The 23,054-nt window shown below is 40.2% G+C and overlaps 1 protein-coding gene across 7 annotated transcripts in view; it reads left to right on the top strand.

Moving 5' to 3' along the window:
• Nucleotides 1-23,054, top strand: part of TUT7 (terminal uridylyl transferase 7) — a 61,394-nt gene that overhangs the window by 5,788 nt on the left and 32,552 nt on the right. For all 7 annotated transcript variants that reach the window (XM_086685131.1, XM_086685133.1, XM_086685127.1 and 4 more), the window contains exons 3-14: nt 1,124-1,305; nt 1,619-1,735; nt 2,233-2,410; nt 4,022-4,110; nt 6,278-6,329; nt 7,257-7,326; nt 8,119-8,245; nt 10,312-10,431; nt 15,829-15,981; nt 19,136-19,316; nt 20,713-21,791; nt 22,192-22,342. In XM_086685131.1, the coding sequence (XP_086541257.1) occupies nt 1,124-1,305; nt 1,619-1,735; nt 2,233-2,410; nt 4,022-4,110; nt 6,278-6,329; nt 7,257-7,326; nt 8,119-8,245; nt 10,312-10,431; nt 15,829-15,981; nt 19,136-19,316; nt 20,713-21,791; nt 22,192-22,342 (2,499 nt within the window). The remainder of the gene's footprint in view (nt 1-1,123; nt 1,306-1,618; nt 1,736-2,232; nt 2,411-4,021; nt 4,111-6,277; nt 6,330-7,256; nt 7,327-8,118; nt 8,246-10,311; nt 10,432-15,828; nt 15,982-19,135; nt 19,317-20,712; nt 21,792-22,191; nt 22,343-23,054) is intronic.

Raw genomic sequence — 23,054 nt, 5'->3', positions numbered from 1 at the left:
ACTCAGAATTTTTTTCAGTCAACTGATTCATTGTAAGTGCCATAGAAGAAATGAGTTCCACTGTAAACTTGACCTAGGAATTGGCTCATGCAGGGCTTTTCAGTACATTTCTATTTTGAAAGACTAATTTTTGGTAAGCCACTTAAACATTATTCAAACCATTTGTCACCATTTTAATTGGGGAAATGAGTTTTATTTTGATCATATGTATTACTGGTAGCTTCATTTTCAGAGCTTGATAGAAGTTATCAAAGCTCTTGAAAACCATTGTTTATAGATCAATCCCACAGTCATCTTCAGTTTCCCAAATAGAAAAGTTGTAAGTTTAAAAAAAGGAAAAAAGTTTTGTTAGTTACAAAGCTTGTAGAACTAACAGCAGAGTTTAAATGAATTAGTCTGTACATACAGAAAACTTTTTTTCCAACTACTGGTCGTTTTTCTTTGAAATGTGCTTAGTGTGCAGGCTGTTTAAAGAAGCTAAAATGAAAGTAAAGATAAGATGGGAACTAGTCCTCAGTAAATAAAATTTTGGCCTGGACTTCTTGTATGAATATGGGAGGAGGGCCCAATCACATTAACGGTAAATTTACAACTAGATGATGGATTTTCACTCCAGATAAGAATGTAGTTGATTTCTGACTTCTTTGGAGATACCCTGTTGTCCTTTGCTCTGTTGAGCTTGTTCACTTACAAAAAATGAAAGCACATATGGATAGTTTTCATTGGAATGGCAAGTATACTTACAGGCACACTAGAATATGATACATTAATATTGTAATTATGACAGACTAGGTATATTAGAATTCCAAGTATGCTTGCCTTCAGAGGATAATTTTTACTATTGCTTGAGTATGGGAGCACACCAGGAAGAAATGAGAAAATCACATTGGTTGAAATGGATTCTTTTTCAGTGTTCCAAAAAGAGGATTTCTGAGGACTGATGTGTCCAGATGAGGTGGTTAATGAATACTCACGCATTTTATCCATGGAAGAGCTTTCCTTTTGCTGTGTTCAGATGTCATTTTGATAATCACATGATTTACGTCATAAATATGTACAGTCTGCTTTTTCATCAGAGCAGTATTATTCAATATTGCCAATAATATTTTCCCCCTAACTTAAGAAAACAAGAAGCAGAGATCCAGACCTCGGAAGCCACGGAGGTCTAGAAATGAGGAAAATGAGCAGGATGGAGACTTGGAAGGCCCTGTGATTGATGAGTCTGTGCTTTCAATGAAAGAGCTCCTGGGCTTACAGCAGGCAGAGGAGCGATTAAAGAGAGACTTCATTGACAGGCTCAAAAGGGTAATGTCTTTTATTTGTTACTTAAAATCGTTGTCTTGGTTTAAACTGTGTTAGTAATTGGTAATATGTGCTTTGAGGAGTCAGGTATCCTACTGTAGTTATTAGTATTTAAGGACTACAGGTTAAAAAATAAAAGTGATAGTTTGATTTAATAGAGTTACTTCAAAAAAAAAAGACTATTAAGATAGTAAAGAGTGACAATAATATATTAACAGCTTTGAAAGTGATGGGGAAATCATTTCTGGCTAATTTTTGTTTGCCTGTATTTTGGAAGATACATATATATGTCTCTATAAATCTCTTTGAATTACAGCGACCAAGAAACTACCCTACAGCTAAGTACACCTGCAAACTTTGTGATGTTTTAATTGAATCCATTGCATTTGCCCATAAGCATATCAAAGAGAAGAGGCACAAGAAAAACATTAAGGTAACTTTAACCCAAACAAATATGTTTTACTTTTCAGTTGTTTTTACTTGTCATCTTTTGACTTTCCTCTCTTTAAGACTGTGATATTAATAACATGACTATATTATTGAATTTTATTTTAGCCAAAATACTTTACATTGGTCAGGTATGTTTTGCGGGACAGTCTTGTGAATTTCTTTAAGAACAGTATCAGGATGAATGAAATCATTAATAGGACATAGGTATATGCCCTTATGCCAGTCATAATAAAGCAAATAATTTGTCATTGCTGCTTTTAATGTTCTTTCCCTGCATTTTTTCCTAATTCCTGCCTTCTGTTATCACTTTATGTGCATAAAGAAGTATATATGTTTGATGAGATGAAGACTAACACAGCTAAGGTGAGAGGGAGAGCTAAGAAAAATAATTCCAGAGTATTCTACAGGGTGTTGTCTCAGTGAATGGTAGAAGGTAAAAACTGTGTGAGTCATTTTTAATCTCAATATTGATCTTAAAAGGAGAAGCAGGAGGAAGAGTTGCTCACTACGTTACCCCCGCCTACACCCTCCCAGATAAATGCAATTGGTATTGCCATTGACAAAGTGGTACAGGAGTTTGGCTTACACAATGAGAACTTGGAACAGAGACTAGAAATTAAACGTATCATGGAAAATGTGTTCCAACACAAGTTACCAGGTATTTTCTAGATTTGTTTTTCTATTTAGCTACCTAAAAGTACCTCATTCATTTTTCCTACGAGTAGCGATTTTCATCTAACAGAACTTGATTTGCCGTGTCCTGAAGCTCTTAGTTTTTTGTGTGTTTTTGTTTCTCCTGGCTTTTCCCTAAGGTAACAAAGACTTTTACGTGCATTGTCTTTAAACCTGTTTTCACTATGAATTTCATTGTACACAGGTACTTTAAATGCCCCATATTATTGGGGCACTGTGAATCCCTTGTGCATATATTTGTTTACTTTCCTGTCTCTTTAAATTGACATAGTATTTTGAGTTAAGAAGTACATTTGAGTAATTTTCAGGTTAGATGTACCAGAAAAGTTCTGTTTAACCACTTTTCAAAAGAATTGCAACATCTATAATGAGCTCTGAAAACTATTTTGTAATAGATCTTGTGTGCTGTTGGTTAATTTTCCAAGTTTTGCCTGTGGAGCCAGAGAAAACTATTTTGTAGAAAGCTCCACAAGTGATTCTGACCCACAGTGAGAGTTGGAATCGCTATTCAGAATTTATCACCATATCACCCATAGAACTATTTGTTCTACTGAAAAATCATTCATATAGTACATCATTCATGCTTCTGTATACTTTCATAAAAATAAAGGGCAGATATCTGTTCATTTCATCATTTCTGTGTCTCATCCTTTACATTGTAGACAAGTTCCTGAAAAGACATATGTAATTTCAATAATTTTTGCCATAGATTTCCATTGTAAAACTGAATGTACTTTGTCACGGAAGACTGTTAAGACTCAAAGATATCACTTGATTTAACAAACCTTAAAAACGCCACAAAAAAAAAATCCCTTGATGAGAAGGAATAATTTTTTGGCACAATGGTAGTAAACAGTAAAACTTAGCAGGGAAAATGCTGTATGTAAATATAGGCAGGACACACACACACACACACACACACACGCACACACACACACACCTTCGTCTGAAGAGCGAATTGCTTATTGCCTAGCATTTTAAGTTAATATCAGTGATATAATTATTTTCAAAAGTTTTCTGAAATAGAGTATATTATGTTAAGGGCTTTTTTGTTCATAATGAGTATTCCTACTGAAAAGTAACCTTATGCTGAAGGTCATTTTTATGGTTATTTTACTGAACATGATCTTTATAGTAAATTACACCTATGCAGGTTTTCTAAAAGGTAAAATGTTTCCGTTAACTCTTTAATATATTATCAAGTTTATAGATCTGAGACAAAGTTATGCAGCCCTTTTTGACTTTCACATTGTAAAAATCATTGCAAATAGTATTTTCTGCACAAAATGAAGAGTAATAATTTAGAAATTTTTTTAGACATGTTTTACACTTGACATGAAAAGCGTGGCTGTTAAGCTAAACCACAGACAGTATAGCCTTCCCTGTTACGTAAAATAAAAATGAAGACAACAGCAGAGAGTCAACGATTCCTTTTAGTTTGTTTATGCCAGACTTAAATACTGTCTTTCTTTCATGTGTAGTTTTAATTGGTGATTCCATTCCTGAAATAGCAGTGTTTTGTTATGACTTTTGAGAAATTTCACTTTATTTATGACTTACTTAATTTTTTTTTCAGATTGTTCTCTGAGATTATATGGGTCATCCTGTAGCAGATTAGGTTTCAGAAATTCAGATGTAAACATCGACATTCAATTTCCAGCCATTGTAAGTACAAAATGAAATGTTGGAATTTTCACAGAGTGGTATGGAAATTCTTTTTTTCAAATATGAGCTATGTATTGATATGTTTTAGATATTTGAAGATAGTGTAAATGTATTGGTGGCAGCTTTTTTTTCCTAAAATTTCAAGTTTTATGCTCTTCTGCCTACCTTAATGGGGCTTTTTAGATTCTGTTATCTTAAGAAGGTTAAATTATCTTGGTAAAGTCAACTTTTCTAACATCAGAGAATTTCAGATTTTAAACCGTGTGTATATGTAAACATTTTTGACCCAAAAGCTCTATTCGCTCCTGAGTTTCCTCTTCTATACATCTACTTCGTTAAAGAATTGTGCTTTTAAAGAACCATACCTAGCCTGGATTTCTGGTTTAGTGTAATTTAAAAAGATGTTGATGATTCAGAATTTTGAACCTGGAAGGCACTTTCATAGATTATCTTTTTATCTGTTGGTGGTTCCCCAGGCCAGGTTGCAGATGGCTTATGCCCATTTGCCTGGGTTGCTAGTTAATAAAGAAGGTTCCTGTGGAGGTTCCTCAAAAAATTAAAAATAGATCTACCCTATGACCTGGCAATGGCACTGCTAAGAATTTACCCAAGAGATATAGGAGTGCTGATGCATAGGGGCACTTGTACCCCAATGTTTATAGCTGCATTTTCAACAATAGCCAAATTATGGAAAGAGCCTAAATGTCCATAAACTGACGAATGGATAAAGAAGGTGTGGTTTATATATACAATGGAATACTACTTGGTAATGAGAAAGAGTGAAATCTGGCCATTTGTAGCAATGTGGATGTAACGAGAGGGTATTAAGCTAAGTGAAGTAAGTCAGGCAGAGAAAGACAGATACCATATGTTTTCACTCATGTGGATCCCCTCCCCAGGGGGGAGGGGAAGTAGGAAAAAAAAGATACAGAGAGGGAGGGAGGCAAACCATAAGAGACTCTGAAATACTGAGAACAAACTGAGGGTTGATGAGGGATGGGGGAGAGGGGAAAGTGGGTGATGGGCATTGAGGAGGGCACCTGTTGGGATGAGCACTGAGTGTTGTATGGAAACCAATTTGACAATAAATTATATTTAATTAAAAAAATAAAAATAAAGGGAAGCACCCTATATGTCTATTTTACAACCACTCCTTTCTTGCCATCCCTAACTGCTATAGCTACATAGTCAACTGACCAATAGATTCTACTCTTCCTTTAACCTTAAATTCTGATGAGTAATTTACCAGTATAGTGGTTATTTTAGTCTCATCATTCATTTAGCAAATATTCACTGAGTCCATGTTGTATGCCAGGAAATATACTAGATTCCAGAGGACAAAACAGGTAGGATTTCTCCCTCATGGAACTCATAGCTGGTGGAGGAGATACGTAATTACATCTATACGGTTGATTGTAATGAGAGCTATGCAGGGGAACAACGTTCTGTGACAGAAAAGAACAAGGGATGTGTAGATCCAGTAGTCATGAAGGTCCCCTTTGAAGTGATAACATTTAAGCTAGGCTCTAAATGATGAATAAGAGTGGAGAAGTGAAAGGGTAAGTGTTTGGGGCAGAGGAAGCAGCGTTTGCAAACACCCTAAATCAGTATGAGTGTGACCTATTCAAGTTGCTGAAGGGATGATTGTATAGCCAAGGTGGAGGGACCAAGAGAAAGAAGCAGCATTAAGGTAGGATAGACTAGAGCCCAACATGCTGCATCTGTGGGCTGTGGGAAAGTTGCACTGTGACCTAAGGGCAATAAGAAGCCATTGAGAGTTTTAAGGAGAGGCATGACTAGGTCTGATTTATGACGTTAAGTGGTTTTGGTTCCTATGCGGAGCAAGGATTGGAGAGAGGCAGGGCTGAAGTAGTCTTCTAGAGGAGAGGTGATATTAACAGTTTCATGTCTTTGAGATTTGCTGTGAGGCTGATTACCTCAGGAATGAGTTAATCAGGAGTTAACTGTGTAACTGGTCTCTTGCCCTCATCTGGTGCTCATCTCTCATGCCTCTTGTGTGCACATAGCATGATTAATTTCTTTACTTGGGTAGCAGTGTGCTTTCTAATTTGGAAAGGTCTTTGGATAACTTCAGATGACTGTGTATTATCTCAGTGAAATAGAAGTATATATGGATTCGTGATGTATTCATTGATTTGTTTCCTAGATGTCTCAGCCAGATGTTCTCTTACTTGTTCAAGAATGTTTAAAGAACAGTGGTAAGGCCAAACTCTTCCCATATTTTGCTCTTAATTGTTTTATTTTCTCTGTAATTTAGATATATCTTATTTGTCAGATGTTGAAAATAGGAAGTCATGTGTCTTTTAATTATTTCTCTGGGTAATATCCAAACAGAAAACCAAAGCAAATGCCCATGAATTATTAGCTAGTTGGGAGTCGTGCTAATTGTTCTACAATGCAAAATAACTGTTTTGTAAGTAAAGTTTTTAGCTTGCTGATAATGTCACAATTTGTAAAGATTGAGTCCTAAACCCAGACTAAAAAGATGCAAAATACGTAAAATTTACTCTTGAGGGCAAAACTAAAGTGTGATCTGCTTTATTCTTTAACTTAATACTTTATAGACGATAAACAGATGTGACCCAACTCTGATTAATAACTCAGCAAACACTTGTTCCCGGTTAGGGTTACTAGTCATCCGGAGTAATGTCCAGCTTAGGACTTTGAGTTTTTAATGCTCTCTGTAGGCCTCATTAAACTGTCTCATCTCAATTAGTCTTTCCCATCCTTCTTGTTTTGGTTGACTGAAACATTTAAACATTTCTTCTTACTTCAGTCAAGATGTATTTTGAGCCCAGATATTTTAGTAGTTTTTGCAGCAATTTTGTTTTCCAGTGTCCTGTCCACATTTCGAATTACCTGATCCACATAACACTTACCTGTCCTGATCCAGTAATGTAGTCGTTTCTAATCAAACGTGAATTTTGCGAAATGAAGGTTTTAAGTTAATGTGATTACTTGATTATTGTACATAATACTGTTCTCCTTTTCAAGTCATCTCAGCTTTGTTTCATAATCATCTTTCAAAAGGCTGAACAGATTAAGTCACAACTTGTACTTTATCTAGTTCTGCTTTTAAACAAAATTTAATTAACCTACTTAATATTTTTTTCTTCTTTCCTCAGAGTCTTTTGTTGATGTTGACGCAGACTTCCATGCTAGGGTACCAGTGGTGGTGTGCAGAGAAAAGCAAAGGTCTCCGTTTCTTTAAGCTGTTTATATATTAAATAGAAACTTGCCAGAAGCACATGTACTTTATTATCTTCATGTCCAGTTTCTAGAATAACAGGCTTCTTATGTGTTTAATTTCACAGGCTCACTATTAGCATTCTCTCTATACTTTTGGCATTTGATGCAGGAGGAAAAGGTGTTTTATTTTAAGAAGAATAGAATTATTTGAAAGGAAGTATAGGGAGGAAGCATCTTGACCCATTTGGTTTCAGTATAAAACAATTTTATCAAATCATTACTTGATCGAGCCACCTTACATTGCCATCCTTTTCAGCAGCATTTTTAGCAGCGCTGAATAACAATTAGTGTGACTTCCCCCGTGTGTCTCTTCCTCCATCTGGAAGCATCATCATCTCGTTAAATGGATGGTTTGTAGGCTGTAATGAGTCTTCATTAGGCAGATTCCTCCAACTCTTGGGAAAACACTCTTTTATTCTTACAAAGATGAATCCATACTCTCACTTGAAACATCTTACAGTATTTTCCTTATTTTCATTTCCCCTCAGAAATAGTTTTAGTATATGAAAATACAAAGTTCTAGTTCTGAAAATAAAATTCGCTCAGAGAATAGCTGCCCTTTTTCTTAATGCAATGGCCTAAATAACCCATAAAGATTTAGTAAGTTTTTAATTTTCATTTTGAAGATCTTTATTATCAGTGTAAATTAGTTGTCAGCGTTTAAAAGATACCTGATACCTGCATAACACTTTTTATCCTTCTCTTTTCCTCTCCCATCCCCACCCTTTACCCCACCAGTGGTCTTCTTTGTAAAGTGAGTGCAGGAAATGAAAATGCTTGTCTGACAACAAACCATTTAACTGCCCTTGGAAAACTTGAATCAAAGCTGGTTCCTTTGGTGATTGCGTTTAGGTACTGGGCAAAGGTAGGTTTGAGTTCTTTAAATGCACAAATACATACTATGTATGCATAAACAGTATGCTTTGATTTTTGCATGGTTAATTTAATCTTAAATGTTTGGATGCATATTTATAGACATGAGGGGAATAGGCATCTGAGTATTGGAACAGAAATTTTAATGTCTACGGAAAGGAAAATTTAGTATTTCTATTTCACTATGACAGTATTGCTCAAAAGATCAAAATGATTTATAGTACTTATTAAAAATCAGATTTATAGGTCAAATCCCAGAGGATATGGTCCAAGAATTTACATTCTAACTAGTTTCCCAAGGTGATTGTTAGGCACAGGAAAGTTTGAGGTAAACCTTCTCATACCATTTCCAATAATGTACCCAGAGACTCCAAAAATGGCAGCCACTCTCTCATCGTGCTTACATTTCTATAATGTTTTAAATATGACATCTCAATATTTATTAAGCATTTAGTATTTCCTTAAAACATAAGGTCCCATCATGATTATAAAATTGAGATTCTGGGTAGGTGCTTTGTAGAGAAAAGCCAAAGCTTTACTAATTAAGATATGACAGTAACAGTAGGTAGTCCCTGTTGCCCCAGTCCGGGATAAACAGGGGACTGCTTTACCCTTAACCGGGTGAGTTGATAATTACAATATGCCATCCTTTGAAAGCTGCTTCCTGGGGCGCCTGGGTGGCGCAGTCGGTTAAGCGTCCGACTTCAGCCAGGTCACGATTTCGCGGTCCGTGAGTTCGAGCCCCGTGTCGGGCTCTGGGCTGATGGCTCAGAGCCTGGAGCCTGTTTCTGATTCTGTGTCTCCCTCTCTCTCTGCCCCTCCCCCGTTCATGCTCTGTCTCTCTCTGTCCCAAAAAAATAAATAAACGTTAAAAAAAAAAAAAATTAAAAAAAAAAAAAAAAGAAAGCTGCTTCCTGCTTCATCCCTAAGTAGGCTATGCTCTTAAATTGTTTTTCCTGTTAGTGCTAATGAATTTGCCTACATTCTCTCCCCAATCATCTTTTTGACCAATGCGTGAATTTTCAAGGCAGTAGCTTCAGATGAGGGGACCACTAAACTGAGCAGAGCCAGTTGGCTTGTACTTGGGATTGAACTGTCATTTTGATTACATTAATAAGTGGGTTTTTTAAAAAATATTTATTTACTTTGATAGAGAGCGAGCGTGTGCATGAGTGGGGGAGGGGCAGAGAGAGAATCCCAAGCAGACTCCACTCTGCCAGCACAGAGCCTGGGGCTCAAACTCACCAGCTGTGAGATCATGACCCTGAGCTGAAGTCAAGAGTTGGATGCTTAACTGACTGAGCCAACCAGGAACCCCATGATTTCATAAATAAGTGTTTTCACCAAGTGAGTGGATTTGCCGTGGGTGTCAAAAAATGAAATAACACGGGCACCTGGGTGTTTCAGTTGGCTGAGTGTCTGACTGTTGATCTTGGCTCAAGTCATGATCTCAGGGTTGGTTGGTGAGTTCAAGCCCCACATCTGGCTCTGCGCTGACAGTGTGGAGCCTGCTTGGGATTTTCTCTCTTTGCCGCTCCCCAACTTGTGCACACATGTGCACATGCTCTTTCTCTCAAAATAAATAAATTAAAGTTTTTAAAAAAATGAAATAACAAATATTAGTTTAATTAATGAGATTAAAATTTGAAATTGAAGTTGCCACTCAACCACAGTAAGTGGTTGCTTCAAAAGTATGAGGAAGTTTTATTTTTTGTCATTGTGGTGTTCTATTCTGAGAAGTAAACCATCTAACACACAGGAATGAAGTTACACGTTTGTTTGGTTGGGTTTTTTTAATGTTTATTTATTTTTGAGAGACAGTGCAAGTGAAAGAGGGGCAGAGAGAAGGGGACGGGATCTGAAGCAGGCCCTGTGCCGACAGCAGCGAGTCCAGTGTGGGGCTCGAACTCACGAACCACAGGATCAGAACCTGAGCCAAAGTCAGACACTCAAGCGACTGAGCCACCCACGTGTCCCGAAGTTAGAGGTGTTAGAAAAAATTGTGTAAATGATACGTTGATAGAAAAGAACGTTTACTCTTTTTTCTCTCATTTGTAGCTTTGCAGTATAGATCACCCTGAAGAAGGAGGTTTGCCACCATATGTGTTCGCCCTGATGGCCATTTTCTTTCTGCAACAGAGGAAAGAACCCCTTCTGCCTGTTTATCTAGGATCATGGGTATAACATTTTTTTGCTTATATATCTGATAGTGATTTTATTACAGGGCCACAGTTGCTTACGCATAATTTCAAAATCTAAAAACCTAACCAGAACTGACATGAATTTATTTTTCCTCCTAGTCTGAACATTCATGCCTCTCACTGCTGAAATATTAATGTATTTGACTACAAGATGCTGGCCTATACTGTGCTAGGGGTAGCAATAGTTCTCTAAACTGAGAACCCTCTTGATTTGTGAAACACACATGAGCCTAAGGGTTTTAAACAAGAGAATGTGAACCTGAATTAAATGTATCCTTTGGTACATACTTCCTCTGAGTATGACTAGATACTTGAATTTACAAATCACCTCCAGACAGACTGCATGAAGCATTTGGTTGCTGTAACTTTCTGTTTCTAGTCTCTCAGCCCTCTGCATTCCCCATTCCCTGTGAAACAAAAGGAAAGAGTTGAGATTGCTGGCTGTACTGCAAAATGCAGAGCATTGTCACCACTTGAATAATATTTTCGTGTTTAAGATGATTCAGAATTCAGTGATGTGGCCACTCTTTCCTGCATAAATTAAGGTTGAATTGGTTTATTCAAATAGGATTTAAGGAGAAACCGTCTCAAAGTCAAGATACCATTCTCATCCTCTTGGAAACCTCACTTTTAAACCCTAAGTGTTTATCTTGAGAACATCTTATATGTACACTTAACTGTATAAAAAGTCCCCCTTGGTGAAAAGCTTATTTGGGCACATTTGGTATTTTAACCACTTTTCTTCCTACTGTACCCAGGATTCTCATCATTTAAGGAGAGTATGTTCTACGGCAGTAGCTCTTACCTATGGGTACATAGCAAAATTGTATGATTATAGGGAAAAGTTTTTTCTTTGTACCTAACAGATTGAGAATTAAGCAAGGACCTGCTGGGTCCTAGGAACAAAGACTAAAGCAGAATGAGCCCCTTGTAAATGGTCCCAGCAGAGGGATCGCAGTCGGCTCTGTGTCCCAGTGGCCTGAAGGGCCCTCTCTTTGTGCTTGTACTGAACTGAAAGGATGCATGGTCCCAGCGGGTGTCTGCTAGACTGCTCTCCTGATGGAGCGAAGAGAGAACAGTCAACCCTTAGCCGATAAAGAACCTTTTCCATCAGACCCAGAGGGGAGTCTGTCTCTGAAGTTTTCCTCTCATGTTAGTCCAATAGAGACAGGACGTTAGGATGGAACCAAACCAGTTAGACTCTTGAGAGCACATTGTATGGGTTCCCATACTCACTATTGTCTTGGTGAGATATGCCTTTCCTTGGGTCCTGGTCACCTCTGAGTAGTCCTCTGTCACTGCTGTGAGGATGCAGGAAAAAGGATGTTTCTATTCTGGTAAGGGGGTTCTCCTAAGGATTTACTTAAGACTACAGTAGTATCAATATACCCTTTTCTGTGGCCAGTATATTACATCCTAGGCAGTGATACTGGAAATTCTCTATGGTGACACTGAATTTGATTGTGATTATAGCATTTGTTCATTTAAGATTTAATGAGAGAAACAGGTATGTGGTGGTCAAACATGGATTGAATTCTATGGATCAAATAAGGCACACTCTACTGCTTGAACCAAAATGATCTGCAGTTTTCAATGTTTTAAGCTAGTCAATTGCCAGTACTAGAGTCTTACCAATGCTAGAAGCTTCTGCTAGAGTCACAGAAATATAAAGCAAGTGAAGGTAAAGAAGTTAATTTCACTCCCTTATTGGTGCCAGAAATTTTACATCATTATTTTTGTAGAAAATCCATTGAAGATTTCTAAATTATGTGGATGAAAGTATCTAAACTGTTGATTCCTTCACAGTCTTTAAAACACCATGTAGGTTTGTCATTGTATTTGGCCCTGAAGGGAATACACAGATGAATAAGACAAAATTCTCCATGAAGAAGTTTAGAATATCCTACCTCTGTGCCCTAATCTGTCTCCTCAGAAATTCTTCAGCCATTCTCTCCCAACCTATGCAGACCTCTTCCATGTTGGGGGCTGTCCTCGCTGACCTCTTAACTTCCATGTATTGTTAGTAGACCTTGATTTGACTAAAAGTTGAAATCATAGTGAATAATGACGGATGAATAGGTTTAACCTTGTCTGCTCATCATCTTTTGTCCACTACAATAATATCTTATTAGTCTTCTAGTAAATATTGTTTGGGATCTGTCTTGTTTTGGGCTATATAGGCTTAGCCTTTAGCAAACAGTCCTTTACACATGAAGGATGCCAGGTAACGAATGTAATGGAAAGAAGAGTAGTTTAAAGTTTGATAGCCCTACAATTCCTCCAGCTCTTGTTATTCATACATATCCCTGTGACCTCCAGCAATTTATTTTCTCCGAGCCTCGGAGTCCTTATCTGCAAAATTCTGAAATGAGACCATGAATGTAAAGCTCCTAAAACAAAGTAGGAGAACAAATGTAGTCCTTTTCTCCCTCAATAGGAAGTCAGGTTCTACTTATGAAATGGAGGCATGAACTCCTAAGCAAGTGATCCGTGTATAAGTAACAGCTATAAATTCTCAACAAAATGCCAAAAAAAAAAAAACCAACAACGCGAACGCTCTGGAGACTGAACAAGTGCAAGCCGACTTTGGAGAGAAGTCAGACCTTGGAGCAGGTGGCCAACACAGAGCGAGTGTCCGTTTTTTCTGTGGCTTTACCCCTAAAGGCAGCTCTGCGAGAAAAACCAGTCCCCTTTCTGGCAAGAGGAATTAGGGCTACCAGATAAAGGGGAAGAACCCAGAAGGGAAAGATATTAGAAGTGGAACCCTTAACTCTGTGTATAAAATCAACTCGTCTCTAACTTCTGAACCGGTCCAGTCTGTTGGATTAACAAGCTTGGATGTCATCACTCTATACTCAGAAAAAAGGGGGAAAAAAAACAAAAAAAAACCTAAACAAAGTGAAAATCAACAGCTCTTCTTAGATCCATCAGAGAATTGAGGTCACAGGGAAAACCATTGCCCAAAAAATTGGAGAGACAGGCAAATAGAGCAAATTATAACTTATCAGAGCAGGAGGCCAGGAACGGAGCCTATACCAGGGTAGGAAGGCTTAGACTATGGCTCTGGAGGCTCAGTATGGACAAGCTTGAGCGTGAAAAATAACAGGGAGCCCCAGTCTTAGGGGACCCCCAACAATTTCACAGGTTTTACTTCCAGGAACCCCCACCAGCTTCTCAGGGTGAAGATCCAAGAAAAATCCCCTCGTGCTTTGGCCGAGTGAGAGAAAAAGTCGCAATTTTAAAGTATGCCCAGAGCATTCTGTTCTTCTAAACAAGCTTGCCTTCAAGGGAAACTTTTAACCAGGGCTTAACTGACCTGGAGGAAAGGAGAGTACCTAACTCCAGCCCCTTTCCTGACCTTTCCTGTCTTCTTACCTGGGGGAAGGCAGGGGGAGGGTCTCAGTCACTAAAAGACTGAGACCTGATCATAGGACTATATAGAATGCTTCCCCTCCCCCCAGACCTTACCACCACATCATTAGGGCTCCTGCATAAAATGGGATTATAACAGAAACACCTCGTTTCAGAAGAAATCTGTTAGGAAACCCAAAGACAACAGGGGAGACAAAAACAAGGACACCAGATGAAGTTTTAGCCTCTTGACATCTACAGCTACAACAAACACATAGCCTAACTCCTAGCAAAATAAAACCTCACACTTGGGGTGCCTAGGTGGCTCAGTTGGTTAAGCGTCTGACTCTTGATTTGGGCTTAGGTTATGGGATTGAGCCCCAAGCTGGGCTCTGTGCTGAGAGCATGGAGCCTACCTGGGATTCTCTCTCTCTCAAAATAAAAAAAAATAACTAAAAAAAAAAAAAAACCTTCACACTAAAGGCCTGTCTCTGTCCCTTTTAAAGAGTCAGAGCAAGCATTGGAATTATGCAACTGGTAAATTAAAATAACTTAGATTAAAATGCTAAGGGCTCGGACAGAAAAAATGGGTGACGTGCAAGAACAGCTGGGTAATAGAAGTGGAGAGATAGATGGGAGCCCTAAGAATCAAAAGGAAGTGCTACAAATAAAATATGTAACAGAAATAAAGAATGCCTTCAGTGGGTTCATCAGTAGCTTGGACACAGATGGGCAAAGAATCAGTGCGCTTCATTCAGTAGAAGCTTCCCAAACTGAAAAGCAAAGATCAAAAAACAAAACCAGAGCAGACTATCAAAGAACTGCAGGACAATTACCAGGAGTTGTGATATATATATATATTACGAGAGTATCAGAAGGAGAAGAGAAAGGAACAGAAGAAATAATTGGGGATAATGATGACTGAAATTTTCCAAAATTAATGGCACTTTTAAAAAAATGTTTTTAATATTTATTCTTGAGAGAGAGGGAGAGTGGAGAGAGGCAGAGAGAAAGGGAGACACAGATCAGAAGCAGGCTCCAGACTCTGATCTGTCAGCACAGAGCCTGATGCGGGGCTCGAACCCACAAGCCGCGAGATAATGACCTGAGCCGAAATCAAGAGTCGGTCACTTAACCACCTAGGTGCCCCCTACACGCACCTGTTTAAAGGCTATGATCAGTCCCGTTTTACAATAAAGAAAGCTGTTCAACTTTGTTCCAAATTTCTTGGAACTTTTAAGCCCAAACTGTTTTCTTTAGCCATTTGCATTCCAACAACATCGATAGAAACAGTTTCTTACATTGAGTATTCACTGCGTGCTGTGGCCTGTGTCAGTGATTTATGTACATTATTTCACGTCACAACTATCCCATAAAGAAAGTTCTCCTGCGACCCGTTTTTACAAAAACCTGCGACGGGAAGAAAGCAAGCACTGACTGGAAGTCTCACAGCTCCAGGAGGGAGCTGAGGTCAGGGCCTGGGCAGTTTTACTCCAGAACCCATGGCTCTAGGCCTAAGCCATGTTACCTTCTCCCAGACTCTTCACTAAAAAATTATTTCACAAAGTCACCATTTCTTTTGCCAATTAAAACCTTGGTTTTTAGTTTAAAAAGTATTTTCAAATTAACAGATGTCTTGGAGGTATTCCAGAAACGATACCTTTTTCTTTTTTTTTTAATTAAAAAAATTTTTTTAATGTTTACTTTTGAGAGAGAGGCACAGAGCGTGAGCGGGGGAGGGGCAGAGGGCGAGGGAGACACAAAATGCAGGCTCCAGGCTCTGAGCTGTCAGCACACAGCCCAACGCGGGGCTTGAACTCACAAACCATGAGATCGTGACCTGAGCCAAAGTCAGACGCTCAACCGACTGAGCCACCCAGGCTCCCACCCCCTCCCCCTGCCCCGCTTTTCTATTTTCTGTGAGCTAGAAGTGTGTTTCCATTTCTTCCAGGATTAATAATGCTCTGGTCGATATCGAATCCTTTCTACCTTATAATAATAGCGTGTGTCTAATTTTTCCTAGATTGAAGGGTTCTCGTTGAACAAACTAGGAAATTTCAACCTTAAAGACGTTCAGGAAGACACCGTGGTTTGGGAGTACGCTGACAATGCTGCCGGAGATGCGGAAACAGCAGAACACGAGGCACCAAGAGAAGTGCCTGTTAAGAGGGGACAGGTCTGTTCTCTTTCTCATTTTTAATTGTACAATTTCTATTTGATTTCATTGTTCATTGTGGACTCTGTGACTTAATCAGGCCTCCTTTCTGTCTTTACCTATCTTAACTCTTTCGTGGATGTTTCATTTTCTAGTCTGTCCGGTCCTTCAACTAGACAAATAAAGACAAAAGGTAAAACGCAGATCATCAGATACAGTTATTTCTGTAGTGTCTTCTGTGTGCCAGGTCCTGTGAGGGTTACTGAGAATTCAGAGATCAACCCCTGTCTATCCTCAAAGAGCTTATGTCTTAGATGGTATTAAGAGTTTTAAATATGTGAAAAGTTCGTTGACCTCAAAGGTACTAAAATCACAGCGAGTAAGTATTTGGTATGATGTATTTTCACGTCCTCATCCATACCATTAGAGGTTGGCAAGGAAATATATGCACAGGGAAGGAATTGCCATTTACATTTCAGGGGTGCCTGGGTGGCTCAGTCGGTTGGACGTCCGACTTCGGCTCAGGTCATGATCTCACGGTTTTCGGGTTTGAGCCCCTCATCGGGTTCTGTGCTGACAGCTCAGAGCCTGGAGCCTGCTTCGGATTCTGTGTCTCCTCCTCTCTCTGCCCCTCCCCTGCTCATGCTCAGCCTTTACCTCTCAATAATGAATAAACGTTGAAAAAAAAAATTTTAATTTCAAATAAAAATCTGAGCATTGTAATTATTTTAGAAATGATAGGAATCTGCCCCAAATTGGTGGACAGTCCCTGACCTCATGCCTTTCTCCATAACCTTATGGGATGAAATGGCAGCAATACCCACAAAATACTTCTGAGACCAGGATTCGAACCCTAGCTACACACAAACAAGTCAGGTCACTCCTCTGGTCTGTGCCTAAAATGAGGAGATAGTGGTGAGTGGTAGATTCTCCCGTTGTGTTTTCTAGAATCCTTGAGCATTGGAGAGAGAAGGGAGGCTGTGCCACTCAACCTCTGCCACCACCAGAACACCCCCACTTTTTTTCTGTGTCCTGTTTGGGGTTCCAGGAGTGGATAAGAGTAGAGGCCGTGGAGCCAGAATATGTGAATCCGTATCCCAGCTCTCGCACTTCCTAGCTGTGTGTCCTTGGGCAAGTGACTTAATCTTCCTGTGCCCCAGTTTCCTCACCTAAAACTGGAAATGATATTGGTACCCTCTCAGAGGGTCACTGACTCATGGAATGCTTAACTCAGTGCCAAGCATGTGGTAAGCACACAGTAAATGTTAGCTGCCATTCTTTTCTCTTTCTTTTTTTTGGGGGGGGGGAAGAAAGTGTTCCCTACTTTAAAAGAATAAAAACAATAACGAAAAACAGCTTAAGTACCACTAATGTAGAGCTATCAAAGGTCTCTTAAGTTCCGTGTGGTATCCTCAAGTCATTTTGGTGAGAGGCTTAAAAGCCCTTAGTGATGCTGAATAAGGCTTATGGATAAAGCGGTGAAATTTCATGAGGCTTTCAATTTCTAGGGGTTTTCTTCGTGTCCTCAACCACAGTGTTTGGACATGGACAACTTCCATTTTCAGTCACTTCTGCTTTGTACATCTACCCGATGACCTGATCTTATTTGACAGAATGTTTGTGGTCAGGATTTAGTGGCTAATAAAATACCATACCACTTGTTTTGATCCTCAGTATAATAAAGTGGGATGGGAGACAAATTTGTATACCTCAGAAGGAAAAGCTGTTGCTGTGAGCAGAAGTAAATACTTGATCTTTACATCTTTGTGTCGTGTGGAGAGATTAATCCTGCTGCCACTTCAGAAATGGAGACCTAGATAGGGTCGAGATTGATTGTATGGTGTGATGAAAGAGCCCTGTCCTGGGATTGAGACACTGCTCGTGCTGCCACTGACAAGCAGCGGGACCTTTGACAAGTCACGTCAACTCTGGGCTTCCATTTTCTCTCCTAACATCCGGGGACTGAACTAGATTACCTCTCAAGAGCACCTTACGGTTGTGACATCATGTTTCAGTGATAAGTGGATTCCTTGTACTTAAAAGCCTATATACCTAAGTGAAAAAATACAGAGAGCAACCGAATGTGCCAGATGCTTTCCCTTGTCTCTCATTTAATCCTCATAACTGTCCTGTGTTATAGGTGGTACCGTCCCTACTCTGCAGATAATGATAGCGACCATTTTTTGAACATGTGTGCCAGGCACTGTGCTAAGCTCTTTACAGACATTCTCTCACTCAGTCCTCCCAACAACCCTCTGAGGTGGGTACTGTAATCCCAATTGTTCAGATGAGGAAACTGAGGCTTAGACTGCCTATAGCTTGGCCAGGATCCTACACAGCCAGTATATGGCAGAGTTGGATTTCAAACTTAAAAGTCCCGTGGCAAAGGCAGTTTTAGCCACTGTGCTGTCGTGTCAGCTGAGAGTGAAGACGCTAAGTCAGGGAGCAGTTAAAAGAGAAGTGGCAGAGTCAATATTTGGACTCTTTTTTCCCCCCCTATTCTAGGTCCTATGCACCTTCCAGTACATCCCATCACAGTATGTTCCAATTTGTCGAGAGCCTGTCAATGTAAAACTGACGTCAATTTCTGAAACCAAGAGTTCTTTGACTCTGGTGCCCCTGGCTGGCTCATTCATAAGAGTATGCGACTCTTGGTCTCAGGGTCATGAGTTCGAGCCCCATGGTGGGCGTAGAGATTACTTAAATAAACTTAGAAAAAGACAAAAAGTTTTTTAACTTGAAGATCAGTTGCCCCTGGCATAGCTTCTCAGAGCAAAGGAAGGGAGTCTTTTGCCTTTTGCTCTACACCCTTAACCTGCCGCCCATTTTAGTGTGCGTGAGTGTAAAGGTGCCCTTCAGCGGCAGCACCCGGGAGATCTCTGTGCTGAGACCCTCGAACCTAAGGCTTCAAAATTAGGAGTGCCAGCCACCTGGCTACCTATAAGTGCCCGCCCGCCCCTGTGATGATGGTTAGATTTTAACCTGCTCTCATCCCAGGAGTGCAGTATTTGCCACAAACAAAATAGAACCTAGATGCAATTTACCCAGATGGATTGTCACATTCCTATGTTTGCTATGGTTTTTCAGAGTTTTTGTAATTTGCTTGAATGATCTCGAGTTTCTCAGATTGTGCTGACTTCGGAACTACCTGTGTGTTTTCTCTTTACTGTTCTAGGTATCATTAATATTTGATTTCAAGCACCAGCCGTCAGTACCAGTTGGGCAGCTCTGGGTGGAAATGCTTCGATTCTATGCATTAGAATTTAATTTGGCTGATTTAGTGATAAGTATCCGTGTCAAAGAATCAGTGTCTCGTGAATCCAAGGATTGGCCCAAAAAGCGCATTGCCATTGAAGGTATCTCAGAATGTTTCTCTTAAATTTCCTTTCCTTTTAAGGTACCAGTCTAACCGCATGCTTTGTATTTCATTCTCCTTTCAGCTCCCACGTGTAACATAGGCCTGACCCCAACAGCGAAATAAACAGTTAGACTCTGGCATGTGTTACCGTGGTCATTCCAAGGGACCAGACTGTTCTTTCTGGGTTTTTTATGCACTGCAATAAAATGTCTTAGTTAAAAAATAGCTAAACAGTGGCTGGGCGAGTCCTCGCTTTCTTTGTAAATTGCTTACCAACCTAAACGCAAAAAAAAGTTTTTTCCCCTGGTGATGTGTGAATCCTCCTTTCCTCTCTGCTGTTCTCATTGCTGGATTTTTAGATTCAGCCCTTTCATGGGTTGTTGATGTTGTTTAGATGTTTAAGATGAGAAAATACTTTCCCTCATGAAAAATAATTCTTGGTTGGATTCCTCTTCATAGCGAGAGGCTAGTTATTTTTGGAATATCTACAATAGCATTTGGAACTTATTCCTGAAAACACTTTTTCTAGTGAAGGCTCATTTAACTAAAACCATTGTATGAAAGAGTCGCTGATGTGCCCTGTAGACTACATTAAATGGACGAGCTCTTCTCAGCTTTGCAAAATCAGGAGGTTGAAAACCCTCTAGAAATCTTAGTTCTCCTCCTTCAGATAATTTAAAGAACCTCCTAAATGGAATTCTCGTATTTTTGCTTGATTTTTTTCAAGCTTTTATATTGCATAAGAGGGTTTTTGTTTTTTGTTTTTTGTTTTTTTTTTTTTTTGCATTTTGCATTTTGCATAAATTCTGTGTGCAGTCATGGGGATCTCACATTTTTAAACCCTCCCCTGCAGTTTCTCTGGCTCAGCTCTTCTGGCCAATTGCCTAACCTGCTGGAGTTCTAGGGGAGGAGAAAAGATTGAGAGAAGTGGTGTCTCCTCCTGGTGCCTCCCTCTCGCCCCTGAATTCAGTCCAGCCAGTTCAGTGATGGGGCATCCCAGGGCAGAAGAGTGGAGGTAAGCTCTACACACCACAGGGCCTGGCTGAGTGGGGAGGCAGAGCACTCAGCAGAGCCTGGCGGGAAGACCTCCCTTCCCCAGGGCGCGAGAGCCACACTGATGACACCTTTTTTACCTCCACAGTCACAGAACAGACTAGGGAAGGGGTACTGGTTCTCAGCAGAATGGGTTCTCTTCATAGAGCAGATGTTTAAGAAAACATTTCTTTTTGTTCTGAAACCACATCCCACCCCCAATTTGGTAAAACGCATACAAGATTCACGCTAAATTCTAGTAGTGTGTGTTTGTTGTCTTGTCTACAGCAGGCTAATTTTTAAAATGTGAAATGGAAACGTATGAAGTGGTGGGTTTTTGTTTTTTTTTCTTCTCGTTACAGATCCCTACTCTGTTAAAAGAAATGTGGCAAGGACTCTAAATAATCAGCCCGTGTTTGAATATATACTTCATTGTTTAAGGACAACATATAAGTATTTTGCTCTTCCACACAAAATTACAAAACCCAGCCTTCCAAAGCCTCTGAATACTGTCACACGTATTTCCGAACACCCTAAAGAAGTAGCAAACATGGGGGCACGAGCAAAAGGTGATGAACTCAAAAGCTCAGCTTTGGCTCAAGAGCCAGGTGCTGCCAGTTCAGGTGCAAACACCTGCCAGGTACAGCCACTTACAGAGACTGCTGAAAGCTTTGGAGGCCCCCCAACAGAGGAAATGGGGCACGCACATGTCAGCATCCACCTGGAAAACTCCAGCCGTATCAGGACAGGGGCCGGTTGTGATGGTTGTGAGGATGTTAAAGCACACCGTCAAGCAGCGGGAAGTAAAGCTGGGAGCGAGAGCAAGCATCCTTTGCCTGCCGATGATCAAGGGCCAAGCAGTAGCAGACGTGGAGAGCTTGTCCTCCGTGGCGGCACACAAAATAAGGAGACAGATAACACTTTGGATGTAGAAGACTTCCACAGTCCTACGGCCAACGAGTGTGATGGATTCGTCACTTCAGAGGACAAGGCTGATGTTGATGAAGAAGGCGTAGAAGGTCCTGATGAGCTGGAAGATGCTCTAGGCCACTTTGCCCCTTCAAGACAGGGTCACGTGTCAAGAATCATTCATTCCGATGAGGAGGAGGAGGAGGAGGAAGAGGAAGAGGAGGACGATGAAGAACCCAGGCTGTCCATTCCCCGGAGGGAAGATGAGGACGACTTGGCAAATGAAGATGAGTTAGAAAATCCGTACACAGGATCAGGGGACGAGGACGCCCTGTCTGAGGAGGACGATGAATTAGGCGGATCCGCTAAGTATAAAGACCTGAAAGAAGATGGAAAACATGTGGACGGGGCTCTACTAATGGAATTGAATAAAATCAGTCTTAAAGAAGAAAATGCATGTGAGGAAAGTTGCACTGCAGATCAGTCTGATTTCTTCTATGAATTTAGTAAACTCATCTTCACCAAAGGCAAGGTAATCCGTGCCACTCCTCGAACTAAGAGACGTTAATGGTTTTTTAGTGCATGTAATTTTAAATTTGTGGACTAGAACAGAGCTGTGCCCTGTCCGGGTGGTAGTCAGGAGTTCGTCTTCCACTCCGGTACAACCGCTCCATGTCCTGCCCTCCTTAGACCCCTGGGAATTTGCATAGGCCGTAGGGAATGCTGTCGGGAGTGGAAATAACTCCCTTTTACTCCTGAGTATCCCAGAAGATGTCCCCATCTCAAGTAGTTTGCAGCGGTTGCACGTTATTTTTGTTCCTTTGGGAAGTCAGAGTAGGCTGTGGGGCTTTTGAGAAAATGATTCAGAACCCCTTTAGTTGGCAAATAGAGTTGTAAACAAAGTCTTGGTTTGCTTTGCCACCTTCCCATAGTCTCCTACAGTCGTGTGCAGTTTATGCAAACGAGAAGGTCATCTCAAGAAGGACTGTCCCGAAGACTTCAAAAGAATTCAGCTGGAACCTTTGCCGCCACTGACATCCAAATTTTCAAATATCTTAGATCAAGTTTGCATCCAGTGTTACAGTAAGTTACTAACACTTCTTTTCATTTGTCAGAATGTCGCATTGGCATTTGCCCCAAGAGTCCTCTGACTCACTAACCTGTTAGCTCCATCACTGGGACCAAGTCTGTCCCATTTTCCCCCGTGTCCATGGAGCTCTGTGTGTAATGCCTATTCTGGCTGAGATGCATAGTAAATAATTGTTGCAGGAAAAACGGGGAGAGGGAGGACCTTTTAAGCCTTGCTGTTGGAGTACTAGCATTCCCAACTGGTGTTCCTTGGACTGTTTTTCTAAGCAGTTATTAGTATTTCGTGACAGTTGGTGCCTGGGTGGTTCAGTAGGTTAAGCATCAGACTCTTGATATGAGCTCATGTCATGATCTCAGGGTCGTGAGCTCAAGCCCCGCACTTAAAATAAAATAGTTCCACAGGTCAAGGAGGGAATGCGTCTACCCTCAGCGGAGGCTGGGGGTGTTGGGGTTGGGGCAAGAGATTTACAGGGCATATTAGCATCATATTGGCTTCTGAGAAATGTTCTAGTAAAAAACCTGTTTAACTCTTTATTGAAATATTCCCAAAATGTGGGCATAATATACTTTTTAATTAACACTAATTAATAGCTCCCTAACAGCCCTGTGAGGAACACCAGTGTGGGGAAGCATTGGTATACAGAGGGTTAAAGTTCCACAAAGGAAAAACATTTAAAGGAGAGGCAGGCGACTTGAGATGAGCCTG

Source organism: Puma concolor, chromosome D4 (assembly GCF_028749965.1).
Source record: "Puma concolor isolate L17-30 chromosome D4, mPumCon1.1.hap2, whole genome shotgun sequence".
NCBI classification, from domain to species: Eukaryota; Metazoa; Chordata; class Mammalia; order Carnivora; family Felidae; genus Puma; species Puma concolor.
The sequence above is the reverse complement of the archived record's forward strand: the minus strand, read 5'-3'. Positions and strand labels throughout refer to the sequence as shown.